The sequence below is a fragment of the Carex rostrata genome, chromosome 4, assembly GCF_964058835.1.
Source record: "Carex rostrata chromosome 4, lpCarRost1.2, whole genome shotgun sequence".
Taxonomy (NCBI): Eukaryota; Viridiplantae; Streptophyta; class Magnoliopsida; order Poales; family Cyperaceae; genus Carex; species Carex rostrata.
The window spans coordinates 6,382,433-6,403,429 of NC_135921.1; the positions used below are offsets into that span (position 1 = coordinate 6,382,433).

Genomic DNA, 20,997 nt, shown 5'->3' on the forward strand with positions numbered 1-20,997 from the left:
ATTTCTGTGGTATTATGACACCTTTCCCTCATCTCTGGTGGAAGTTGTCAATTCCCCCCAAAATTAAGATTTTTATGTGGTTGTTAAGTAATAATAAAATACTGACCAAATCCAGATTAAGACATAGAAGGTGGTCAGGAAATACACAATGTTTCTTTTGTTGTGCTATAGAGACCCGAGATCATATGTTCCTCAAATGCCCTCTCATCCAACAAGTTTGATTTTGGCTAGGGAAAAGTCAAAATTATTTGCATCAATGGAACACATGTCCAGACATTATTACCTTTGTCCTTGGCCTTCCAAAGGAAGAACAAACTGGTTTCTTAATGGTTTATAGTGCCTTGTGTTGGACTATCTGGAAACACCGGAATGAGGTGTGTTTTAATAAGTCAACACCTAAAACTGCACGCAGTATTATTTTTCTCATTATTTTGTTGGTTGAATATTGGACAGGTCACTAGTGGAGAACTTGGAATTAGTGTCGGACATTAGGCGACACTAATCGAGCTGATACTAATACTTTGTAAATAGCCGACACTAATGTTTTTTAAAAAAAAAAAAAAAAAAAAATTCAAAAATTCACTATAAATCATAGAAAATTCTAAAAATGAAATTTTTTGTTTTGGAATGCTCATATATTTTTGCTGAACTATATATAAAACAAAGATATCAAATAATTCATCATAATTTACAAATAACACTCACTAAATAAAATATCATCTAAATTGCTCATTTATTGTTATTCTTATAAATGGTTTGTGCAAACCCTAAAACAGAAAATACATAAAAGACATGACGTCTGTTTAAATACAAACCCTAAAACAGAAAATACATAAAAGATAGATAAAATACCCTAAAAACTCTAAAATTATAAAGAAAGGTCCAAAAGTCCATGAAGGAAGACTCGGATCACGAATCTGAGCCCGCAAAATGGCAAAATTTCAGTTTTGGGCTGTGGAGTTCCTGTCAAAATTTCAGTCCGATCCGACGGACGGATCAAAAGTTACGCCCCTTTTCGTGAAGCATGCGCAGGACCATATTGCATCACATCTTCTGGTATTCGCCTAGAAGAAGCGGCTAGGTTTGAGAAGATCAGATCGGAGAGAAGCGTGAAGCGAAGTGAAGGCTATGTTTTAAACCCTAGGCGTGCGTTTGAAAGAGGTGCGCGGGACTTAAAATGAAATTTTTTTAGCTTTAGTGTCGGTTGTTTATAAATAGGCGACACTAATAACTGAGAATTAGCGTCGGCTGTTTATAAATAGCCGACACTAATTGTTAAGTATTAGTGTCGGTTGTTTATAAATAGCCGACACTAATACATTAGTGTCGCATTTTTATAAACAGCCGACACTAATTCTCAGTTATTAGTGTCGCCTACATATAAATAGCCGACACTAATATTATTAGTGTCGTTTTTTTGTAAACGACCGATACTAAAATATTAGTGTCGGTTTTTTAAGGCGACACTAATTGTATGTTCTCCACTAGTGGGTAATACTGATACACAGGTTAAGGAAGCTGCTGCTCTTTGGATTACTGATACCCTGGATGCCATACCTCTGCAAGCCCTCCCTCCTGATACGGCCATGGTTGCTGTGCAACCCCAGGAAGATCTGACGTATGTCTAGAATCATGACTTACAAGATGCCTCTATTACCTTTAATTTTAAATACCAGCCCTTATGTGAGCAGCTTAGTTATAACTTTTGTGCTTGTTTTTGAACGTTTGGAGCCATTTTGCTGTTTTGATTTCCACTGGTATTATATCCTTGTTGTTGGGCTGGCACATCTGTGGTGCAGTCTCCTAGGAAAATAGCCAGGAACTATATGCTTTTGTAACTTAACTATTTTGGTTTCATTAACATGAAACGGGCATTCTGCCTTTTATCAAAAAAAAAAAAAAAAAGATAAACATTCATATGGACAGAGAATATTGGGCAAATGCTCATGACGTGGAGAGATAGGAACGGATCTTAGTGTACTCCAAAAAATGTTAAATCATCTTATTATTTTAATTTTTTTTAATTATGTATATTAAAATTTAATTTAATTTTCTTCTTTTTAATTTTTATATAGATTAAACACTTTTAAAATATTGAATGTTTGCTTCCATTCTAATAGTTAAAGTTGATCATTGTGATTGTGAGAGAATTTGAGTTCAAACTTACCCGCATATTATACATTTTTATATTTTATTTTTTAATTTTCTATCTAAATTTTCTAGTTCCGTCATATGTATCGAAGATATTTTTTTTGAAATTATAAATAGTAATATTAGTTAGGAAGACGGATTAAAATGCTAAAATTAAATAACTATTAAGCGTTCTTTCATAAGTACAAAATATTGAAAAATAGGTTAACTAGCAGCTTAATTAGTTTGTCAACACGCATACAAAACGGGATTTTGTTTTTGTTTTTGTTTTTGTGAAATAATACAAACGAGAAAGTGGCTGTCTCACCAATTAATTCTTCACATATGGACAAATTTTGGCGGTTGTCTTTCTTTTTTTTGATTTTTTTTTTTTTGATTAAATTGTCGGTTGTCTTTCATAATCTCTATATATTCTTATTGTTTTTCCTTTCTTTGAAATAAATTCGCGCTGTCCTCTCCCACTATAAATAGTGTTTTTAATTTATCATCAAATTTCTGTTAAAATCAAATTAATTATGGATCTTACAGAACTCGAATAAAAAAAAAATCTTAAGCAACCTAACTTCCTAAGTCAACACCCACAAATTTATATTCATTTCATTGAAAGTATAAATTTACATTCTCTCACACACAAAAAAAAAATGTGTAGCAGCATTTCCCGACAAAAAGAAAATGCATTTTATTTTTTAAGCACAATTAAGTCTTGGTAACGCCTGCCGCATTACCTTTGACTCGCGTCTCAATTGGACCTGAGAAAAGTTGTCAAATTTAAATTTGACCAGGAATTTTAAACCAACTGCTCCAGCCTCCATGTGGGCCCCACTCTCATCCCTATAAAATAATGCACTTTTCTCAATTATAATTTATAACACGTGTTATTGTTTCTGTTTCTTCGAGGTTTCTCCTCTCCTGCGCTGGACTAGGAATAGTCGCTCTCCAAATTTTATTGGGTCATGGTAATATGGTATTGACAAAGGAGATTTTGCTTCATGCAGCGCACGAGTCATATGCAACACTGTTTTTACTTTATTGTCTGCGCTGAAAGAAGAAAATACTGCTCTGTCAATATATTCATCCAAATTTTCTTCAAAAGTGTCTAATTTTATGATTGCTTTCAACTTTGAATTTTTGATTGCGTGTGACTTTAATTTATTATCCCTTGGCGTATCTTGAATTCAACTCTTTGACATGAAATCTATAAAGCCATTGTCTTTGACATGGACAAGTATGTATTTAGCGCACACCACCTTAGTACCTGACCTGTCAGGTACAAATGTTTCAAAAAAGTATTAGCCAAATCAATAGTTGAATGAGATTGATGTTCTATATTTATGTATGCTTATTATCCTATCTATTTTTTTGTAATATCTCGTGGGGCAGATATTAAATTTGGAGTAGGTAGTTGACTATTCTTAATTTTGAAAATCGGGAATAAGTTTGTGTTTATCTCTGAAAATTTTCTTGCATACTTCTGGACATGTGGCAGCTTTAATTGATTAATTTTTAGCAGTTCGCAATCTGTTAGTCATATCAGTAAATATTTTTAAATACTCCTACCACATCTCTAATAATATGGATAAAAATCTGCTGCAATTATGGACCGATAGCAGGATTCTGCAATCTCTCTTAAAGATTCTTAAAGATTGAATTTGGAATTTAATTAATTACCTAACAAACTCGTACTTGTGCCCACATAATATTAAAGTCGAGATCTATGGTCCTCCACATCGTTTTCTAATCAAAATCAAAATATTTAATCGATTTATGATAAGTGGGTCTGCTAGTTAGATGGCATTATTGTGAGAAATTGTGTGCTTCATTTCTTCAAGATCATTGAAAATAAATGTTGAATAATTTTAATTTAAAAATTGCTGACCATGAGTATTGTGGAGTAGGTAAATTAAATTATTGTATTACTTTTTAATTAATTATTTTAAGACTTTTTAGTATATATTTATAGAATAAATTATATTGACAATGAATATAGTTGATAATCACAGCAACAAAAATCAAAACATATAAAAGATAGAGATATTATGTAAAACGATACAAACTCAATGTAAATAATAAAGAAAATATTTATAAACTTATTTTGAATTTTAATGAACTTAATATCAGTTGCTTCCTTTATTATAATTGATTAACAACTAGGTTAGTTGTCAATGCGTCCCTTCATGTTTTTCCCAGAAAGTATTATTAGAAATTTGAGGTGTTATTGTTCTTCTTGTCAATAATTAATAACTAATATAAATACTTAAGAATATATAAGTCTTTAATTTAGTGATAAAAATTATATTATTTTATGTGAAGCATTAAATTTAGAAAGAGCTAGATTTCTCTAGAAGATGGAAAACAAATAATATAATTATTGCAATTACCAAGTATACAAAGTGTACCTACCACGTTATGCACGACTTCTAATTTTAATTAATTTGTTGCAATTAATGATGATAGCAAGTCATGATTTTCCTTTAGGAGGCCCGGTTTCCCCCAGCTGTACCAAACTCATTGGACAAACTGCCTTGTCGAGTTTTATAATATTAGCTATGTTTGGATGTACTGAGAATAGTGAGAATAGCGAGAATAGCGCTGTTTTGATCCATTCAAACATACTCAATTGTTATTTGGAACAGCGAGAATAGCGCTGTTCCGCTATTCCTACAAAAAGTCGGAATAGCAATTGGTGCTCTCTCAAATGTTCAATCCCTCCATCGCTATTCTAAATGTTCAATCCAAACAATATTTTTGCTATTCCGAATAGCACCACATCAACATTATTTTCACACTCTTCCAAAAATCACTATTCTCAAATAGTAGCTATTATAGAGTGCATCCAAACGTACAATTTGTACCGCTTTCACTGTTTTTCCAACTGGACATTATCTTTTAGAAAATTATTAACTTATATCTAATCCACCAAGATATGAAATATTTTTTTAGTTAGAAAGAAAACATAAGTTCCTATTTCAAATGATTTTTTTTTTTTTTTTTGTAATTAGTAGACGAAAAATATTTCCAAATTAATTAATCAAGGAGATTTCTGTTGCGGATACACGCTGTTATGATATGTTCGCTGCATAAAATCAAAACAACATTGTCAATATCTCTATACGTTGTTGGTGATTTTTAGAAGTTTAATTAACTTCTAAATTTGAATAACATAAGTTCTAATAAAGGAGTAAAGCTATGGTGTGATGTGCTCACCAAGAGAGTTTGGTGAGCACAACTCCAAAAGTATATCGGATCGATGTCAAATGTCGAATCAAACCCGTCGAAATCCATGTACTTTATGAGTGATGCATATACATGCAAAATTTTGAAAGTTTCAAGTTTATCTGCTACAAGGTCAAGCGGTCAAAAAAATAATAAAAATTGAATATATAAAATAACTTATAAATTAACTTATAAAATATTTATTTCTTTGACCGCTTGACCGTGTAGCAAATTATAAAATTGTATATGCATCACTCATGAAGTACATGGATTTCAACGGTTTGAATTCAGCGTATGGAGTCAATCCGATGAACTTTTGAAGTTGTGCTCACAAAACCTTCTTGATGAGCACATCACACTCTAGCTTTACTCCTGATAAAGTATGGAGCAAATTTAATCTCATTTATGCTGAAAATTTCTTCGGAAGGCTTGTTTGATATGTTAGAGAATAAAAAAAATGGAGGACGTAGTAATTTTTTTAGAATCAATGTTTTATTATATGAAACTAAAAAAAAAATAGTGAAAAATAATTAATTTTTTCCCATTATTTGCTTCAACTTTTTACAAAAATAAATAAATATAAAAATCGTGAATGCTTGAATATATTTTTCATATTTTGTTAGATTTTTTACTTTTTACCACGCATCAACTAGCTAATTGGAGCTGTCACATGTAATCACATGAAATCACATAGCTCCATCACACACACACACACACACACACGAGATGCACGGTAAATTTATTTAATTATTTTTCAATTGAATGTCATTATATTATTTTCATTTGATCATCAATTTTTTTAACAATGCAAGGTACTCGTGGTCAATCTCTACTAATTGTCACTTGTAGTACAAGTCAAGTCGAATGCATATACTAGTATATATTGGACCCGGATTATATGCTACTATTACTCGTTTTTGTTTTATCTGAATATATATATATGCGACGGGCTATGATGCATTGCAATGCATAGGTACCCTTGTGTATTGGACCATAAATCATCGATTCAAAGTCTAAATGACCGATCCAAACCGTTCATCTTGTTCTCCATATTAATATGTGCTTGGAGACCAAATTTTACATTTTTTGAAATTTTTTTACTAGTTTTTTATATTTATTGAAAATCTGCAAATCCGGGTGAACAGTAAAAAAACAGTAAAAATTTCTGGACCACTGGATCGGCAATTTTCAAAGTGGCTTAATAAATAGTAAAAAAATTTAAAAAAAATGTAAAATTTGGTCTCCAAGTACATATTAATATGGAGAACAAGATGAACGGTTTGGATCGGTCATTTGGACTTTGATTCGATGATTTACGATCCAATGCACAAGGGTGCCTATGCATTGCAATGCACCATAGCTCATCTCATATATATATATATGAGATGGGCTAAGATGAGTTGCGAAGTAAAGTGACTATTTTACTTCATACTCATATTTTGCGATTTTAAAGTTTAAAATGTCGATCCGAACCGCTCAACATGATCTCCATATTGAAATGTGCTTGGAGACCAAATTTACACTTTTTGGAATTTTTTTACTTTTATTAAGCCACTTTGAAAATCGCCGATCAAGTGGTCCAGAAATTTTTACTGTTCATCCCGATTTTCAGATTTTCAAAGTGGCTTAATAAATAGTAAAAAGATTTCAAAAAATGTAAAATTTAGTTTTCAAGCATATTTTATTATGGAAATCATGTTGAGCGGTTCAGATCGACATTTTGAATTTTTAAAATGAAGATATTGCGTGGAGTATAAACGTGTTTTACTTCGCAACTCACCGTAACCCATCTCTCTCTCTCTATATATATATAGAGAGAGAGAGAGAGAGAGAGATAGGCTAATGTGCTTTCGGTAGCATATGGGCCGAAATACACACGGTCCAAATTTTAAATTTTAAAATTCAAACGGTCGATCCGAACCGTTCATCTTATTCTCTATATTAATATGTGCTTGGAGACCAAATTTTACATTTTTCTGAATTTTTTTACTATTTATTAAGCCACTTTGAAAATCGCTAATCCAACAGTTTTACTATTTTGTGCAGCCACTGTTGGATCAACGATTTTGTAAAATACTTCATAAATAGTAAAAAAATTCAGAAAAATGTAAAATTTGGTCTCCAAGCACATATTAATATGGAGAACAAGATGAACGGTTCAGATTGACTTTTTGGATTTTGAAATTTCAAATTTCAAATTTGGACCGTGTGTATTTCAACCCATATGCTACCGAAAGCATATTAGCCTATCTCTCTATATATATATATATTTAGCGTATTTTCCATTCAACTCTTTGACATAGACATAAACGATTGTCTTTGAGATTGACATATATGTATTTTAGCGCGCTCCTGAAAGGAACAAATTAAGGATTTACAAAAGTACAATTAGCCAAATCAATAGTGAATGATATTGACATTCAAAATTTATGCATGTTCAATAATTTAAAAATCACAAGAATTAGATTTTGGACTGGTGGTAAAGGACAACACCCTTCATGTAAAAAGTCGTGAAAATTAGTAGACTAGATTTTCATCTTTCTATATATTAAAAAAAAAAATTAACATAAACAATTGTTTCATGACTAGATGTAATATTGTTAGTGTGAAAAATTGGAAGTTCAAAAATCGGATGGAGAGTTATATGAATATTGAAATTTGGAAAGCTAGATTTTTATTTATGCCTGTTAAATAGGGTTAATAATATACATTCATAAAAAAAATATCTATTATTCATGTCGAAATATATATTAGGGTCTACCACCTTGTCAATGTCAATATAGTAAAATTAATTAATATTTGTCATAAAAGAAATGAGGAAGAGTACGAATGATGAAAGAATTTGGCGTGTAGTCGCCATCTTTAAAGACTTAAGAGGTTGTACATCAAAGCATGCAAATAATGTTAAAATTAATTAGTTTGGAGGATTGTTGTTGTCAAATTTGTCTTATTAACTTGGCACGGCACATTTTCTTTCATAAAAAACCTTGGCATGGGACATGAGTCATATTTTTTTATATCTCATTCTATCCGTCGATCCAAATTTCATTTGCCAACTTTCAATTATACCGTGTTATGGACAATATTGACAATGCTAACAGCCACCGAATTCAGATCCATTGTAGAATGAGATCTGAATCTTCGGTTTTGATCCGACATGGATCTTAAAGTGAACCTCCCTGTATTCAAAATAGACACTCAATTAATTTTCATTCGGAATCTGCTTTAGCACGAATATTTAAAAAGTTCATACATTTCACCTCAGGTCAGATTAATCCGACATTACACATTTAAATTCAAAATTTGAGTTAATGTGATCCGGACTCATCAACAGCCACCGGCCATGTATTTTCTCAAACTTTTTTAGCCAATTATGACGTGACACGTGTCACTGAATTATGTTGCTCACACACCGTTCTGTCTCTTTACCGTTTAACATGTACATAATTAAAGACTTAATGTATAATTAAACTGTTCACACAGATCTGTCAGGATTTTTTTTTTTTTACTCATCTTAAATTTGAAATTTTTGTCAAGGAATTACTGATTTTAGTTTTTGGTCAAACTTGGGTAGGTCAAATTTTAGGCCGGTCGTACTAGACTAGGCTATAATTCAGAAATAGGCCATTTAAAGGACAGTGTTAATACAAAAACAGAGCCCATTTAAAGCGCTGGCTTGTTTAATTTTTCTCTGATCTCAAAAATTCAAAAAGGAAGTGAGAGAACCAAACAGGAAGAATGCTAATTTTAAAATTAAAAAAATTAAAAAAAATGTACATATTGTTTGCGACAATCTTTTGGTCTATAAATAAGGAAATAAATCAGCTGCTATCAGAAAGGGATTGTAAGTCCTACGATTTCAAATCCAACCTTTTATTTATTTTGAGATTCCTGCATACAAAACACTTTTACAGAGATTCGTACAACTCAAAAAATAAAAGGTTGGATTTTAAAATCTTAGGACCCTGCAATTCCTTAGGATCGTAGCAGATTTATTTCTTCATAAATAATGCCTAGAGCAAAGCTAGGGTGTGATGTAGAGTGGAAAAAATGTGCCGTGTCATGATTAACACGTTGTGATTTTGATATCGTGCCGTGACTAAGTGAACAGCGACCCATGCTGTGCCGTGCCATGACCAAAATGTTAAGGGGTGGTCACAGCATGTGAATCATGTCGTGACTTGCATGTCGTGTCCAAACGTAACTAGTCACGTTTAACTATTTTTTCATACTTTAAGTTAGTGTCTTCAAGATTCACCATTTAATTAAGACCTAATGGTCCTAATTACATGTGACTCGTGTGATTACGTGCCGTGACCAAAATGTCAAGGGGTGGTTACGGCACCGAACAGTAACACGTGCCGTGCCGTAGCCTGCCGTTTCGTGACGGAGCCGGCTCCGCCGTGCCATTTTTTCCACACTAGTGTGATGTGTTCACTAAGAGGGTTTGGTGAGTACAACTCAAAAAATATATCGAATTGGCTTCAAACGACGAATCCAAACCGTTGAAATCATGAAGTACTTGGATTTCAACGGTTGACCTTGTAGCAAATTAATTCGAAACTACCTACGGGTTTTCAATCAAAAAAAAAAAAATTAATTCGAAACTTCAAAAAATTTGTATGTACATGCATCACTCATGAAGTACTTGGATTTCAATGGTTTGGATTCGTCGTTTGAAGCCAATTCGATATACTTTTTGAGTTGTACTTACCAAATCCTCTTGGTGAGCACAACTCAAAAAGTATATCGAATCGGCTTCAAACAACGAATCCAAACCATTGAAATCCAATTACTTTATTCTTCTCAATTACAACTTTTAAATTATATATTAAAAGAAGTCCATTTGAAGCTAGATAATGTATACTATATCGATAATTTCGTTGATCATACGCTATACTTACTAAATTATTAGAAATTTTATTCATTAAAAAAGACTCAAATCCAAAATCATTTAATACACATTATTCTAGGTTCCCACAAATACTTCATATTAATTTATAAGACGTGTTTTATAATTTTTTACAATCTTTTTTAGTTAATTATAGATAGTTTGAGATCTTTACTCAAAATCATTTTTTGAATGATAAGATACCAGACCTTTTTCTTTTCCTTTTTGTTGGAAAAATTAGAGACGTCCAATACGAAATCAAAATTAAATAATGAAAATGAATATATATTTAGGACTTTTCCGACAATTACAGGATTTTTATATTGATTGATGATGCCATCAAAACATCATTTCGAAATAATTTCATAAGATCGATCAAATTATAGTTCGTATTAGAACGGCCATTTTTATTAATAACCCAAAAAAAAAAGTTTTTTACAAAAATAACCTCAAAATCTGATTTTTTTCAAATATAACCAAACCGCCAGGGTTGCTGGCGGTCCACTTCTATAGCGGACCGCCACGATCCCTGGCGGTCCACTATTTTTTATTTTTTTGTAGAGATCTGATTTTTTCTTAATATTTTCATTTGTGAAGTTTTAGTTTTTTTTTGTTTAGGGTATTTGGGGTATTTGTCAAAAAATTAAGGACTTGGCATTTATTAAAATTTTAAATTTCAAGTTCAGACAGCTTGTTGGTCTTTTTTTTTTTCGGTTTTTATAATATATGTATAATATATACATATATACATACATACATACATACATACATACATACATACATACATACATACATACATACATACATACATACATACATACATACATACATACATATATACATACATACATATACACATACATATATACATATACAATTTTTTTATGATGTATTTATTATGATTGCAGTTTTTTTATGATGTATTTTGGACTGTAGCTCTTTATTATGATTGCAGTTTTATTTTATATTTCATGTTGGTTTTTATGTTTTTTCTGCTTTACATCGAAATGGTCTTCTGAAATTACAACGTATCTTTCACGACGTCGGAATAATAAGTTCACAAATACAATTAAAGTTCAACGATACAACTGAAGTTCACAAATATTCATAACTTAGTTCACCTAAGCAAAATAATAAGTTCATCTTTCACGACGTCGGAATAGACCCAATAGACGAGAAGATTTTCTGGTGTCAGCTGCAGGAGCAGTAGTACTTGTAGACCCTTGGCTACTAGATGATTGGGTCGCAAGAGGTGGTTGTGTTCTACCAGTTGCTTCAGCAACAATTCTCTCATTTTCTCTTTCATTGTGTTCGTTTATGGCATCTGAACATAACAACAGAATTCAATTATTAATATAATAAAATCATAAATTAATTCCGGAAAATGCTACATACCTGCCCTGCGCCTGTCAGAAATGGAACGGCGAGCCTGATTTTCCGATGGCCTCCTACCACCCATCTCGTCCATGGTCATTATAGCACGTTTGTGTCTCCTCCTCCCCTTCCTTATCCATCCTTCTGAAGGGAGTATTCTATCACCGACATACGCAGGCCACTCATGCTGGTTAGGATAAGAATGGAAAGATCCACCCCAAGTAGAAGCAAGGTAATCGGTACAATACATGTCAGCGACATAGTGATCCTCGCAGAAGTTTCTCACTCGGCATACCGCCATCACGTGACTACAAGGTATTTAATTACAGTATAATAGATTCATTATTTTTTGCAATTTAAAAGTTAATTATAATATTAATTAAAGACTAATTTATAGTATTTACATACTGCGGGTATAATAATTATTAATTAAAAATTAAACAGAAAATAATTAAATAAAAAATAAAATACCTGTAGCAATCGCCTCTAAATCGCCTAAAATCGCTTCAAAATCGCCAAAATCGCTCTCTCTTTCTTCTCTGTAGTTTAACAAATGAGACTGTGTGCTGGAGAGAGAGAGAAAGCGTGCTTATAAGACAGCTAGCGGACCGCCAGGGATACTGGCGGTCTGGTCCCTAGTGGACCGCCCAAGCTGTCAGAACTTGAAATTTAAAATTTTAATAAAGGCCAAGTCCTTAATTTTTTGACAAATACCCCAAATACCCTAAAAAAAAAAAAACTAAAACTTCACAAATGAATTTATTAAGAAAAAATCAGATCTCTAAAAAAAAAAAAAATAGTGGACCGCCAGGGATCGTGGCGGTCCGCTATAGAAGTGGACCGCCAGCAACCCTGGCGGTTTGGTTATATTTGAAAAAAATCAGATTTTAAGGTTATTTTTTGTAAAAAACTTTTTTTTTTGGGTTATTAATAAAAATGGCCGGTATTAGAATAACATCGGATCTCTCAAGGTTTCTTTTGCCAATAAATAGAAAAAAAAAAGTTTGGGCTCAAAAATTGACACGAAATATCAGTTATTCTCACACATTCCAATAGGCCTTTAAATGCTGAGCTACACAGTACAGATTACGACGTGACGATTACGGCCTTTCAAAATTTTAAATGCTTATAGAAATTTGTTTCTTCTGAATCTTAGAAATTAGCACGAATTTTAAAGCACAAGTTACCGTTTGATATGGCTGATTTGCTTCGTTTCGGGCCCAAACTGAAACAAGTTCAAGCTGCAAATTGTGCTTTTATGGGCCATGGTTAAGCTTCAGCTAATTAGCATACTATTCAACAAATAATAAAATAAAACAAACTAGGGTTTCTATCAATTCGGATCCAAATTCAAAATCTGAGTTACTTCAGAATACATTTTTTAGTGGAGCTGTTCGTGCTAAATTGAAACTCGCGCCATACTGGTATACAGTCATTTGATAATTATCATTCAGTTTTTCTTTGTAATAATAAAAAATATCTGGCTTTACATGGGGCCCTACATGTACAGACACTGATACTATTATGGCTACAAAAAAACCAAATGATTTCTTAATTTCTCACTAATGGGAATATAATATTACTAATTACACATCATTCTCTATACAAAACAACATAAAACATATTTTCCTGTGGTAGTATGTATAATGCAAGCTGCATGTTTTAGATATTATAAACTATAAGGCATTGTGTTAGCCAATTAATTTTACCATTATGCCCTTGGTTACCTTCCTTGAAGCCTTGTTATAGTTACATCAGATGATGACATTGAATTGCCCCTGTTGTTCATGCTATTGTTCTTAGAAGAATAACCGAGCGTGAAGTTGGGCCGTCTCGGTAGCGGCAAGCTTGGGTTTTCACTTGTTATAATTTTTATCACTAATGGCATCTCAGGCCGATCATGTGCGTGATCTTGTACACACAACAGAGCCACCTGGATGCATCTGAGTACCTCAGGAATAGAACATGTTTCTTTTATTGTGGGGTCGATAAGGTCAGAAGCTTTTTCCTCATACCACAATATATAAGCCTGTGCATAAGAAACTTAATTTAGAAATACAGTTCAGGTTCTGTTTGGCTTTTGAAATTGAAACTAAAATGACAACTCCAAATTGGTGATTTGGTAATCAATTGGTTGCAATCCGAACCGCTTGTATATTTATTTTCATTCTAATTTTTAGTGATGTCATATTTGAGTAGAACCAGGGCTCACCAAGCCTCTTGGTGAGGTTATCTCCAAAATATATCGGATTGGATTCAGAAAATTAATTTTTTAGTTCAATCCACTTCAGGAGTGTTGCATTTACAAACAAAGTTTCTAAATTTTTGAATCAATTTAGTATAAAGTCAAGTGGTAAAAAAAAGTTTATAAGTTAATTTTAATAAAATTTATTTTCTTGAAAATATTTTGACACACTTGACTTTATACAAAATTAATTTGAAAATTTAAAAACATTGCATATAAACGAATCAATCGTGAAGTCGATCGGTTCCAATAGCTTGGATTCACCGTTTGAAGTCAATCCGATAAATTTTAGAGTTAAACTCACTAAATTTTTTGATGAGCTTAAGAACACCCTAATTCTACTTGTTATATTTTTCCCATTTGTTAATTTTTTTCCTTTGCAAAATTTAAAGGTAAAACATAATTGAGAATTAGCTTACATATCCAACAATATTTAGGTAATCATCCTTATTATGGAAGCTGCTATTCCTTTCCCCAATTATTATCTCCAAAAGTAGAATCCCGAAGCTATAGACATCTGATTTCACTGAGAAGATGCCTTCCATTGCGTACTCAGGCGACATGTAACCCCTATCAACCCAACATAAATCCGAATAAGCATTTGGGGAAAACACCAAGTAAGCATTTCTAGAGGGTACAGAGCAAACCCTAATTAATATTTTTGGATGATAAACGCATTAGGCTGAAACCTATAGCATGGGAACAAACAAAAGATTTCAAATTTACCTTGGCTGATTTCAGATGTGCCAGTATGCCAGTGCGGTACAGCATAGAACTAGGTAACCAACTCATATACTGCAATTCAGTGTATTTGATGATCCGAATTGGTTCTACAATCTAGAATTGCTAATGTTTAATCAGTATAGTTGATCTAAAGCATTTTACTTACAATGTGCCAACAACCCGATTAGTACTCTCTTGATTTTGGTCTCCACCAAAAATGCGTGCCATGCCAAAGTCAGATATCTTTGGTTCCATATCCTTGTCTAACAAAATGTTGCTAGCCTTCAAATCACGGTGTACTACACGTAACCTTGAATCCCGGTGGAGGTATAGGAGCCCTCTAGCAATCCCTTCTATTATGTTGAATCTTGTTTTCCAATCTAATAATCCCTTCTTCGAAGGATCTATGAAAAATAGAACAGATTATATTTTTCATTCTTAGTATAAGATTCTTTATGTCAAAAACAATACAGAGAAACATCAAGAAAGAGTAAGCCAGTTTATGAGTACTCAGCTGGTACGGGTAAATTTCTGTTGTAAGATACCTATAATACATGTCTCATGATACCCTAAAATAAACACCAGCATGTATCGCATAAATAACTATGGATTTGTGTTTAAATCAGGAGTCTGGTTTGCAAATACCTGTTCCATTCTAATTGACATTGTCTTCATTGTTTAGTGGTGTTCAATTATTCTTTCATTAATTTCTCTAGTTTCTTACTATTTCTCATCAGTAGTTTATTTATCGTTATCATTATGGATTATTTTTTATGGAATATATGGAATACCAAAGAGAAATGCATCCAAGCTCTTGTTAGGCAAGTATTCATAAACCAGTAGCTTCTCCTCGCCTTGTATGCAACAACCTAAAAGCCTGACAAGGTTTCGGTGCTGTAGTTTCGCAATAAGTATGACTTCGTTTTTGAACTCTTCTATTCCTTGACCTGATGTAGCAGATAGCCTTTTAACTGCTATTTCTTCTCCATCTGGTAAATTTCCCTGTACTCAGCACAAGGTTATTGAATAAATATCCTCTGCAAAAATCTCAAGTAAATTAATTAAAGAAACTGGTAAGATAGGTTTGATCAGTCTTTTTCAGTTAAAATCCTTTTTGCAGTAATCAACAAATTTATTAGGCCCTTCAAAATAAAATATATATTAAGAGCTGAGTGAGGCTATGGTACTATGCATAGCGCGGATTGGTCCATACTATGAATCAATATCTTCGTTTGCAAAATTCAAATAGTCTATCTGAACCGTTAAACAAGATCTTTGTACGAAAATGTAATTGCATGCTAAATTTTACATTTTTTAGATATTTTTACTATTTTTTAGATAGATAGAAAATCACTTAAATGGTCTAGAAAAAATTTAGATCAAGTAATTTTCTACCTATCTAAAAAAAATAGTAAAATAATTGTAAAAAAATGTAAAATTTGATCTACAAGTACATCTTCGTATCGAGATCATGTTGAATGGTTCAGATTGACTTTTTGGACTTCGAAAAAGGAGATATTGATCTATAGTACTGACCAATCCATGCTATGCATAGTACCATAGCCTCACTCAAGAGCTTAAACCTTTTACATCTGATGTCTTTGGGGACACATACTGGGGATTATGAGATACTGACCTTGAAGACAAACCCAAATCCACCTTTTCCAAGCTGATTTGAGGTACCAAAATTATTTGTAGCTGTAGCCAAGCAACCAAAAGTAAAGAGTGGCAGTTCAAATTTCTCCCCGTCTTCTGATTCATTTGCAAATTGGCTTGGGCCTGAGAAATCTTTCTTTATCCTCGGAAACCGACCGCTTGATTGCTGTGATCTACGGCTAATATTTAAGTTACCTGTTTAAGGTTGACCATACTTGTGTTAAATCCAAAGATTCCACATAATTTATACTGGCAAGAGATTATTTTATTTTGTTTTTTTTAATTGCAATTGCAGATATTACAATGGCAGCTTCCAAACTTAGTATTACAATGAGAAACATATATATATTACCTTTGCTCTTTGAACAGTGTTTCGACCAAAATAAGGTACCGGCAACCAAAAGGATTACCAAGGATGCTGACACAGTCCCAGCTATTATAGAAACACGATGATCTGAACCTGAATCAGATTAACTAAACTTATTATAATAAAAAAGATATACAGTTTTAATATCCAATGGTCATAAATTTAACAAGACTTACCCAATTGAGAGGCGGGCACCTTCACATAGAGATCATAACCCCCTTGATCAAAATTGTACAGATCGATTAGATCTCCACTCCACAGCATGCACCCAACTGTTGGTACAAATGCGTACGCATTGCACGTGCAATTTTTTGAACAATAACTCCCACAGGTGTCAGAGTCTGCGATATCCTGGACCCGCACTGTGTGATCTGGCAACTTCATTCCTAGAAATAAAACCAAATGGAAGTGAATAGACAGATGCAGGCATTATAATTTGTTTTTGTAAATTATCAAAAAAATTCAGCTTCTAACTTTTTTCACCATTTTTGCCTCTTAAAGCAGCTATAGTCAGGTGCCAAGCTGGACAAAGGCTGTCAGATTCAATAATTATATATGCTATATCTGATTACATTTCTCCCAGTATGAAAGTATCATGGTTTTCAATCTTGATTTTGTACCGGTGCCAAGGACCATAGCAAGTTATATTTGGAGCTGTCATGGATCTCTAACATCTTTTACTCGATAGAGTAGATGAGTAAGGGGATCAATAATTATAAAAAAGTAGATAATGTTTGACAAAAATTTCAATGGAAACACATGGGTCAAACGACCACACGTACACTTAGATTAACCTGTGCAGGCAGGTGCAGGTCTAGTTTCTCTAGTACCTATACATATCAGTGTTATAAAAATTGATTGTGTGAAAGAATTTGTAGATTGTACCAGGAAACGTTTTGTATCCATCTCCACCTTTATTCTGTTGGCAACCCAATGCAATGTGCCGCACACAACCACCCGACCAAATACCGGCTTTCCATTCTTTGTCAGACTTGGGTTCATACCCATCCAAACACATACACAATGCCAAATCACCATTATTTTTGCACAAACCATTGGGCCCACATGTACCGTACAGCTCACACTGCTTCTTTGGTTGATCCCAAGAATCTTCCCACACCTTCTCTTTCTCCATGTACAAGTATATAGACTCAACTCCATTCCATTGCAACACAAACCGTTGCAGAGTATTGTTGGTCACTGTGTACGTATAGTATTTTTTATCGCCTTCTATGTTCAAATAGAAGCCCCTTGAGTAGAGAGGCCGCCATGGGATGCCGATGAAATTAGATGCACCATTCCATTCGCCAGAACGCCAGTATGGAATTGTACTGTTCTTCCAGATAAACACTTGGGTTGACCCATTTGGATCCAAACCCATAATAAAATTACCTGCATCACGCATCAAACACAGAATTGACTATTTATGATAACTTACACATAATTTACTGGTACCATGGTTATGACTTCACTATTATAGTTTGCTTGGTACCCTGGTACATACTGGTTATTATAAAGATAATTATTTTTCTTTTTTCTTTTTACAAGTACGATAAACCAATATTGTCCCACACCTTTTAAGTTACACAGCATTTGTGTTAACAAAACAAATTGGTAAATTTTTGTCACACTTGTAATCAAGTTGCAATACAAGAGAGTTGTATTACCTGGGGCAGGATCGTCAGGGCTACGCCAGGAAGTGATGACCTGGCGTGCGCCAGTTTTGGTATTGATCCCCATTCGCATTCCCTGGATGAATGTATTGGTCATGTTGTCAAAGCTCTGCCAGAGAATTGTGGGATCACCATTAGTATCTGAGCTGGCCGCACTGAGGATTAGGTTTCCTTCATCCGATAATTTCAAACTCGTAGAATTTATATATGATGTGTTGGTTGTCCATATTGTAACTGTCAGTGACACAAAGTAAAATTTTCATGTTAATTGGTGTATGCAAAGAATATAAATTGCAAATTTGAAGTTTACAACTAATGGTGGTGAATTTGCAGGGAGATTGGGATAGGGGTGTCAACGGGTACGACATGGTTGGGTGGAAGCATTTTCAAACCCGTACCCATTATGTTAACAAAAAAAAGAACTTTACACTTACCCTACCCAATAAACTAACAAAAAAAAATCTTATTCATACCCATCTTATCGAATGCAGTACGAATCAAATAAACAGATAAAAGGGTGCCATTGACACCTGTAGAACGGGAGAGATAGGATGAATTGTATTTATGAAATTCTGTACCTTTCAACTTAACATTAGTAGTATCTTTCTTTTTCACCATTTTTAAGTCTAGCATGATTTTGGATCAGCTGGTTGAGTTGAGTCATACCAGTACCTTCTAAAACAAAGAAATTGAATTACTTCTCTTCATCTAAAGAGTTTAAGAATTCTTGACTTACACACAATTGATGCTTAAAGCAAGCCTATTATACATTCTATTTACTCCAATAACAAATTCATGATTTCATAGTAACATCAGAACTCCAACAAATTAGCCATTAACAACGCAATAACAATACTTTTTTTTTTTAAGAAAGGAAAATACCAACTTTGAATCAATAAGTTGCAAAAACAATACATGAGAATCTAGTCCTTACCAAATTGCCAAATTTTGATCAAGTAAAAAAGAAAAAGTTACCATTTCCATTTGCACTTGAAGCAATCAGTGCCAGATTTCCAGAATCCATGAGTGTCAGAGAAGCTGCTGAGGAGGGCAGAATTGGAATTTCACGATTAGCGATCCATATGGTAGACTTTGGTGAGATGTCATGGTACCAAATTGCAATGTACCGGTTAGAAGAATTGCCAGGACTAAAGAAACCTAATTCAAACACACCATTTCCTGAGACAAGTGTTGACCCATCAACGGTAGAGAGGGATTGGCCGGGTTTTAGAGTGTCTGAGGTGCCGGCACAAGAGAGAAAACAGAGAGAGGAGATCACAGAGAGAAAGAGAAGAAAGGAATAGAAAGAAGAAGAAAAGGTGAAAGAAGAGAGCATTGTTTTGTTATGAGAGAGGTGTCATTTGTGAAGAAATTGAAATGGGAAGGTAGTAAAAGAGGCTTGTTTGATTATGGTGGTAGAATGAAATGTAATACAACTACTAACAGAGGAAATTACTATACAGCAATACAACTACTAACATGGTTTTATTCGTGTTATTAATTTAAAATACGCCATAGACAAACAAAGTTTCTTTGCTAGTGTGCTCGGAAAAAAAAATTATAGTTAAGATCCTCTTCAATTTAATTGTATGAAATTAAATAAGAAGGTTTACAAAGGTTAAGTTTATACAAGAAAGAGAAGCCTCCATTTTGGAGCTGTGGTAATTCGTGCCTTTATTCAGGCGTACAATTAATAATCTTTTAAGTATATTCTTGGACTCAGAACAAATTGGCTTGACCGGATCTCTAATATTATATAACAAAATAGGTAAAAGGTATTGAAGTACATGAAAAAGGGAATTTAGGGGGTTGAGCACTTGAGCTTCATAGAAACAGAGGATGGCTATATACTACCAATTTTTCTTGAGAACTAATTATATATTTTTTTAATCATACTATATGGACAGAGGGCTACCCACTAGACAGAAAGGGGCTTTTCTCTTTTGGTAGTTAACACTAAACAAAACAGAGTATAATGTTGTACAGTTTATTGGACGGTTTTATAAAAAAAAAAAAATTCAATTACATTAAAATCTGAGTTATCTAGAAAAATATCTTGCTATGAAGTTGGGTCGGTAAGTTTATCTAGTAAATATTCCCCTACTTTTGTACTCTTTATATGAAGTTGGGTTGGTGATTTTATCTAGTAAATATCTTGCTATGAAGTTCGATCGAAATACAAATAGTCAAAAAAAAAAAATTATGTTCGAATAATCCTAAGTCGCTTAATATAACTTATAAATTGAAATATTATATAATCTTAATTTTATCATTTTTAGAGTTTTGAAAATATGACCCAAGAATAATATAATATACAAATATTTGCATATCTTACAACGTCATTTTTTTAAACTCCCAACATAATGTAATAAATTTTTAATTTTTCTTAAAAAAAAAAATCTAGAAAAGTGAAGTTATATATTAAGCAACTTGGATCAATCAGTCACATAAAATAAATATAATTTAGATTTTTGTTCTAACTGAAAGAATAAAATTCAATTTCAATTTAACGACGCAAAATCCAAAACCTCTTCAACAAATCCGACTAAATCGGAGCTTTCATTTGCGACCACATGAAGTTCACATGTGACATAGCCACATGGCCACATAACACTTGAGCCACATCTATATTCCACAACACTTTATTTAATATTATTTTATCATTCCACGTCCACGATGCTTTATTTAATATTTTTTTTAGTAG

At 33.0% G+C, this 20,997-nt stretch overlaps 1 protein-coding gene across 3 annotated transcripts in view; it reads right to left on the reverse strand.

Annotated features, from left to right (window-relative positions):
* LOC144552881 (G-type lectin S-receptor-like serine/threonine-protein kinase B120) overlaps positions 1 to 20,117 on the reverse strand; it is a 39,320-nt gene extending 19,203 nt beyond the window's left edge. Inside the window, exons 1-10 of one of the 3 annotated variants that reach the window (XM_078300908.1) lie at positions 19,269 to 20,117; positions 18,288 to 18,527; positions 17,506 to 18,012; positions 16,797 to 17,006; positions 16,606 to 16,713; positions 16,234 to 16,448; positions 15,389 to 15,599; positions 14,764 to 15,001; positions 14,294 to 14,444; positions 13,084 to 13,658 (exon numbers count right to left, since the gene is read on the reverse strand). In XM_078300908.1, coding sequence (XP_078157034.1) covers positions 13,353 to 13,658; positions 14,294 to 14,444; positions 14,764 to 15,001; positions 15,389 to 15,599; positions 16,234 to 16,448; positions 16,606 to 16,713; positions 16,797 to 17,006; positions 17,506 to 18,012; positions 18,288 to 18,527; positions 19,269 to 19,629 — 2,547 coding nt within the window. In that variant the 5' untranslated portion in view covers positions 19,630 to 20,117 and the 3' untranslated portion in view covers positions 13,084 to 13,352. Of the gene's footprint in view, positions 1 to 13,083; positions 13,659 to 14,293; positions 14,445 to 14,763; positions 15,002 to 15,388; positions 15,600 to 16,233; positions 16,449 to 16,605; positions 16,714 to 16,796; positions 17,007 to 17,505; positions 18,013 to 18,287; positions 18,528 to 19,268 lie in introns of those variants that run through there. The other 2 variants (XM_078300906.1, XM_078300905.1) reach the window with 2 other exon arrangements.
* Between the last annotated feature and the right edge of the window lie 880 nt (positions 20,118 to 20,997).